Genomic DNA, 6,862 nt, shown 5'->3' on the forward strand with positions numbered 1-6,862 from the left:
TGGCCCCTCCCAAGTCCCTCCCTGGTCCCTATAAAAGGATGCAATTCAAGTCAAGATAAACTCAAGTTGGGTGAAACTAATCTAATGTCACCTGCTAATCCCCAGCGCAATTTAAGAGCTAGACTCTCCCAAACATGTTTTGAAGTACATGTGGAACTTACACCATTGCACTTTTAAGCCTTTGTTCTGCAATTCTGGCTGAGAATAAAAGGCAGAACAAAATTTTCCATTCAATAGTGCCTTTCCCTTCTGCAACAAGCCTCTCTCAACTATATCTGTGCAAATCAAGATCAGCCACAGTGGCCTGTGCAGCCTACTTTTGCAAAGCCCTATGTCCATTACCTCTGAAAAAAAATAGTACCTTGCCTATGGACACCAATTACCATAAGCTGCTAGAACTTGAAAAGGCCAAGGAACTGAAGTGCCCAAGATCACTAAAGCACGAAAGCCTGTGCCTTGGGACACCAGATGTTTCATCTCCACACGTCTTATTTTGGTCCCCTAATTCCAGTCAGAGTGCCTATTTCTCAAGATTTAATAGCAATAAATAATAATAGCATATTTGCGTGTATTGGAGCTTAAGGGAGAAAGCTAATCATATCCTTTTCCTTTCTCAGTTCTCAACCAACTGGGTAATAGATACAGCAATTAGACCAATGAGGATCAAAATATCAGTATTTTGAAGATGAAGCTGCATCTCAGGCCAAAACTGGGCTTTCTAATACCATCCCTCCAGTGCCTCTCCCACCCCTCCAATTCCTCCTATTGGGATTACTCACCCAAAGGAGAATATACAATGGAAACACTTACCTGGGGAGCTGCAAGGGGCATGGCTGCTCCAAAAGTAGAGACAGAGAGAGGTGCTCTTCAGATCTGCCTCTGGAAGGCAGGTCTAGGCCTAAGCAGGTGTGCTTACCATACGGAAGCTGGATCTGAGTGGAGTAGGTATACACTGCAAGCAAATATGTGGAAAAGAGAAAAGACAGGTGTGTGTGTGTGTGTGCGTGTGCGTGTGTGTGTGTACACAATGAACATCTTCTGTATGTCTCCATCAGAGAACACAATCCACAATCTTCCTTGTGAGAGAAGTAAGAGATAGAGATGGGGCCAAGAGTGATATTCCAATATGGTTCCCCACTTGGAGAAGAATAGGGAAATAGGGACAAATGACAGATTCTTATCCCAATAGGTGGGGGCAAGGCCTATACTCTTCATCCCCTCCCAGCAGGAGCAGAGGATCCAGTTCCCTCATGCCCAAGACCTGACCTGGAATTCATTCCCAGATTCCAACCCAGATTTCAAGAAGAGTCCTATTAATAGGTTCTGTTACTAGGTCTTCCCTACATCCGAACTCAGGATGGCGTGGGTCGGGCAAGGGCCCAGAGGTTCAGATTTACCCCAACAAAACCCCAGACACACTTACTTATTGAGCTCCATCTGATTAACAAAAAGAAGGAAAAGAGAGAGAGAGAAAGAGAGAGAGAGAAGAAAACCAATAAAACCAGGAAGCTCCTTTTAAGGCATTTCACTAATAACTGGTCCTCAAGAGCTACTGGCAGCTGGAATGAAAAGGGTAACAGTAATACTCAACACTGAGAAAGACCAGCCTACAAATCTTGCCTCCATTGTCTGTTTCCCTTCCCACCACCCCAAGCTTCTGGAGGAGTCATTGAAAGACATGCTGTATTTAGATTGTCAGAGGCCATCCCCAGACAAAAGTCCCCAAGGTACAAGAACTCAAATAAGGACACTACTTGGGAGATTGAAAATCAAAAGTTATTTATCAGAAGGTGGTTGGAAAAGCCAAGCTTTCTTGAGCCCAATTCCAGAATGGTCAGTGGGAGTCTCTCTCCTGTTAGCTTCGTTGGTCCACCTCCCCAGTGGCAGATTTTCTACTGAAGGGAACAAAGGGGAAATCCTAGTCCTCAAGGGGTCCCCAGAGTGCCCTTCCTATCAAGTCCCGGCTAAGGAGACAAACAGAGCAAAGGGAGGACTCTTCCCACACCAAAACCCACCTCCAAAACTGGGGGCCTTCTCTTCCCATATGTAACTCAAGGAGAGCCCCACCTATCCTGCTTAGTCCTCTTTGGGAAGCTCTGAACCTCTTCAGGGTCACAACCTATACCCTTTGGGTCCTTCGTAAATGCCCTTCCCTCACTTAGTGTAGGAGAATTTAGTAGAGTCCCAATGTTCACATCACTCACTCTCTAAAGGAAGCTGGAGTGCCCAGGACTAGAAACTCTCACTGAAAATTAATCTACCAGGTCAAAAGAGAAAGTCTCTCCCAAGGTGCTAAAGAGTCATTCCCACTTTAAGTCCACATGGTGTGGAAGAAGGGAATGGACTCAACCTGCTAAGAAAAGGGCTTTCAGGTTAAACACAACAGGCAAAGGGTTCAGCGGGGACTGGACATTTGAAGGAACAAAGAAGTGATAGGGAATAGGGAAGGAGGGGATTCTTGTGGCAGGAAGGGAGAGTGGTGTCCTTTGACTAAGGCTCCAGATGGGGTAACCAAGCATAAGGGAAAAAGTTACTTAGAAGGCCAGATATCTAAGTTCTAGTCATGGCTTTTGCCAGCAGTTTAGCATATGACTTAGAGCTTATCTAGCCTTCAGTGTCTTCATCTGCAAAACAGGAAAAAGCAGTTTTAACTAGATGTCTGTTATGGTTTTTTGAGATTATGGCACCTCCACAAGTGTGATTGATGGACTACTACAAGATATTCAGGAAGGGGCCAAAGGGGACCTTACCAGAGCAGGAAATGCCTTTCAACTCCATCTCTAATGAAAGCGTCACATGTATACACATTCACACATACATAAGCAGAGTGGCCAACGATTTCATCCATAGCAGCAGAAACACGAACAGAAAAAATAAATACTGGTGGTGCTTGAGTCCTGCACTGGGGGAGAGGGGTCCTGAGGGTGCAACTTGGAGGGACTCCAAAGTCAGGGGAGAAGGGTCCTCCTACTTGACAATAACTTTCACCTTGCTGTTTCTTCCCCAAATCCAGGGCAGCCAGGTCTTTGGAAGAAGCCACTCCCATCCTAACCTCCCCAAACCACCAACTCACCTGTTGCAGAAACAAAAATGCACCAAGGGAAATAACCTCCTAGTTAGCCACTAAGAAATGAACAGAATCTACCACACCTGAGGTTACTTGGGAGTGGGCAGCTGAGACGACAAGCCCCTATTTCCCTGAATGTTAACAATGGTTCTGAAAGGTCTTTTTTTTGGACCTATCTCACCCACAGTCGCTTGGGTGAAGTGGGAACTAGCCTGGATCACCCTTTGATTTCTGGTGCTTTTATGAATGTTTCCAAATTTCAAAACCAATTTCATTGTGAGTGAGCCAGGAAGTTACCTTCCCCAAGTAGGACTCCAAATGGGAAGAAAATCTACGACACGAGTGTAGGGTTCCAATCCTTGCAACAGGACCTGCAAACAGACTTGCATCACTCCCCAGACACCAAGAAGCATCTCCCAGCCATACATCCACATGGACTCTTACATGACCTCTCTCCTAGCAGAGGTAGCTGGGACAATTGGGGAGTGGAGGACATCAACCTCCTATCAACCTGGGATCCCTGTTTAAAAGATACTAAAAATACATTAGTAAACATTGCTGTTTACAGAAATAGAAATCATTTCTGTTTCCAAAGGCCTCTCACCACCTCAGTCCTGGACATTTCCAAGGCTGCCACCCCTGACACCCTCTCCAAGGTCCGCTCTGGTGGGTGGGCAAGACACCAGAGTCCTTTAAGACTGGGAGCTCCTCAGGCACCTGAGAATTCCAGTTTCACATCTCTGGTTCCCATGGAAGGGAGAATCTTCAGGACTCTGGAGAGTACGGGGGTTCATCCCATTTTACCAGTTCCTGGGGGCTGTCTTGAGGTAACCCCCCCTTTTAGGATCACATACGTGTTGCAAGAATTCCTGCAATTTTCGGGCCCCCAGTGCCTCCCCAGGGTCCAACATGCCTGCCTGGACCCACCCTCAGAGCGGAGAAGCCAGTCTATGCCTTGGTCTAATCACTCTGGGAAAGAGAGATGGGCAGAGAGAAGGCAAGGACAACGGCCTGGGGGATTGTCCTTGAGGGGACGACTAACAGCAGTGACTGTCAGACAAGCAGGTGGTGAAGCTGGGCAACTGCCCGGGGACGGAGCCGGAGCTGTCCGCCAGGGTGGCAGGTTGCGAGTCGACGCGGGGGTTGCGACGGCGCCCCCGGTACTCGATCATGTCGGGATGATAGGCTGGGTGGCGGCGGGCGTGCTTGGTCAGGTGGTCGCTCCGGGAGAACTGCTTGGGGCAGAGGGGGCAGGAGAAGCGCTTCTCGCCCGTGTGCGTCCTGTAGTGGCGGGCCAGCTCGTCGGAGCGCGTGAACTTCTTGTCGCAGTCGAGCCAGTCGCAGGAGAAAGGGCGCTCACCCGTGTGGGTGCGCTGGTGGGACTTCAGATGCGACGACTTGTAATAGGCCTTGTTGCAGCCAGGGAAGGGGCAGCGGTGGCGCTTGGCAGCAGGTGTGACTGGCCTCCGACGGGGTACTGGACCCGTGGCGGGGGCGGGGCCCGCTCCAGGGGCCCCGCAGGAGGCCGCGCAGGGGTGGGCAGGCGCTCCCGGGACTGCAGGCGCGCTGGGGACCGCGAGCGCGCAGAAAGAGTGCGCGGGTCCCGAGACCTCTGCGGCGCTGGAGGCCGGAGCCGGCTTGGAGCACAGGGTTGGGCCGGAGCACGGGGTCGGGTCGGAGGAGCTGGACGAGGCGCGCAGAGCTTCCCCCGAGTACTCCCCGAAGCCCTCCCCAGAGCCGCCGCGCAAGTCAGCCAAGACGCTTGCAGCCAGCAGGTGGGGCGCGGCGCCGCCCGCGCCGGGGCTGGGGGCGGGGACCTGGGGGAACGGGGGGACCGACGCGGGCCCCGGTGGCCCCGGACCCGGCAGAGCGGACTCCGGCGGCGCCGCACCCACCTCCGAGCTTGCCGCTCCGCCCGCGCCCTCGGGGTCCGGCAGGCGGCGGTGAACCACGGCACCCGCGGACATGGACACCAAGCACTCAGCGGCGAAGTAGTCCAGGCACGCCACGGCAGCCGACATGCTGGCACCGCCGGGCCGCCGGCGCGCGCCGTCCGAGCGCGGCCGGCCGCGGGAGAGAGAGTTCTCGGGAGCGTCCGTCCCGCAGCCTCGGAGCGAGAAGCAGGAGGCCCGGTGCGCGCCGCCCGCCACCCGCCGCCGCCGCCGCCGCCGCCGCCGCCGCCGCCGCCGCCGCCCGCGCGGAGCCCGCCCCGCCTGACGCGCCCCTGACGCACCGGAGCCCGCGGGGGCGGTGGGACCCGCCCCGGCCCTCAGGACACCCCCTCGGAACGCGCGGCCCACCGGGCTAAGTCATTTTTAACAGCCTAAGAAATTATCTTGTCTTCGCGTTCTTGCCTCTGCTGGTGAGCCAGGTAATTTTAATAAAGCGAAAACTCCCCGATCGTAACTTCTGGGCAGCCTGCCGGCTTCGCCCCCCCTCGCCCGCTGGTCCTCCGCCAGCTGGGTGTCCGGCGGAGTCCGAGAAACTTTTTTTTTTAAGGGAAAAAAAATGCTTATACCTGACATGTCTTTCGATTCATAATTACGATCGTTAGTTAATCGGGCTGGAATTACATTTCACTTCTGTCTACCGCTCTCAGATCAAATTTAAAATATCCCCAAGTCTTCATCAAAAAAAAGTTTTCTCATTTAACAGTTCCGCTGTTAACCCAGGGTCGGTACCAATTCCCTAAATAGATCCACTGCGGAGCCATTAATTAATAGCATTTTGAACCTGAAACATTTTTAACCTTGAAAAAGCAAAGAATCCTCTGATGGTTGAAATTGAAACTTAAAATCCTTTGAGTAACGATTTAACTATTCAACCAACGAAAGAAAAATGCGTGTTTAAACTGCATTAACCTGTCACAGGCATACAAACAAATTTCCACGCTGAAATATAAATTATAGACTAGCAGCGAGATAAACACATTAAAATGGACTCCCACAATTTTAATAATTGAAAGTCACGTTTCCAATTAGGCAGCATCTTTTTTTTTTGACAAAAATTAAAAATAAGAAAATGCAGCGAATTATATAGAATTGTTCATATGGTGTTTTTTGATTGTGGAGGTTTTTCTTTTTATATAATCGGATTTATGTGTATATATGTTTACATTTCTTCACTGCTTTCATTTGTTTCCTCTTTTGATTTTTAAAAAACAAAAACACACAGAAAAGCAAATAGGTTGATTTCTAAAAATAGTCATAGCGTGGTTTTTGACGTGTACAGCTTTACTTATATAGGATTGAATTATGTGCAGTTTATTTGTAATTCTTCAGTACTTTTTCTTTAGAAAATTAAAAAAATACATCTACCTCAAGAATAACATACATTCATGTATTTACTTCCTAGAATAATCAAAGGTGAAATATTTGTGATATTTGCTTCAGGTTTTTAAATTTATATTAAAGATTCCAGCTAGAGTTAAATGTCACCTTATTTCCCTCCCCAGTTTCATTCACCGTTCTCCCTCCTTACTTGCCTAGGTAATCAGTGCTATAAAGTGTGTGTTCTTCCAGGATTTGTTATACTGTATTACTATATTACCTATATATATTTATATGTAAATATATATAGACATGCTTATATATTTTAACTTTTCTTTATAAATGATACAGTAGTGTACATATCATTTTGCAACTTATTTTCCCCCCTCAATATGATTTTTAGAATTATGCATGTTGCTGCTTATAGAATCTACTTTATTCATTTCAGTAGTTTTATGATCTTATCAGCTTTATTATTTTTATGGAGATTCTATTCTAAAACAGATAATTATTCTAAAGCTGCTTG

At 48.8% G+C, this 6,862-nt stretch overlaps 1 protein-coding gene across 1 annotated transcript; it reads right to left on the reverse strand.

Moving 5' to 3' along the window:
• Positions 1–1,802: 1,802 nt before the first annotated feature.
• On the reverse strand, positions 1,803–5,344 carry KLF14 (Kruppel like factor 14). The gene has a single exon (XM_032484379.1). It carries the CDS (start codon positions 5,086–5,088, stop codon positions 4,105–4,107), a length of 984 nt encoding a protein of 327 aa, XP_032340270.1. The 5' UTR covers positions 5,089–5,344; the 3' UTR covers positions 1,803–4,104.
• Positions 5,345–6,862: the final 1,518 nt, after the last annotated feature.

The sequence above is a fragment of the Camelus ferus genome, chromosome 7, assembly GCF_009834535.1.
Source record: "Camelus ferus isolate YT-003-E chromosome 7, BCGSAC_Cfer_1.0, whole genome shotgun sequence".
NCBI lineage: Eukaryota > Metazoa > Chordata > Mammalia > Artiodactyla > Camelidae > Camelus > Camelus ferus.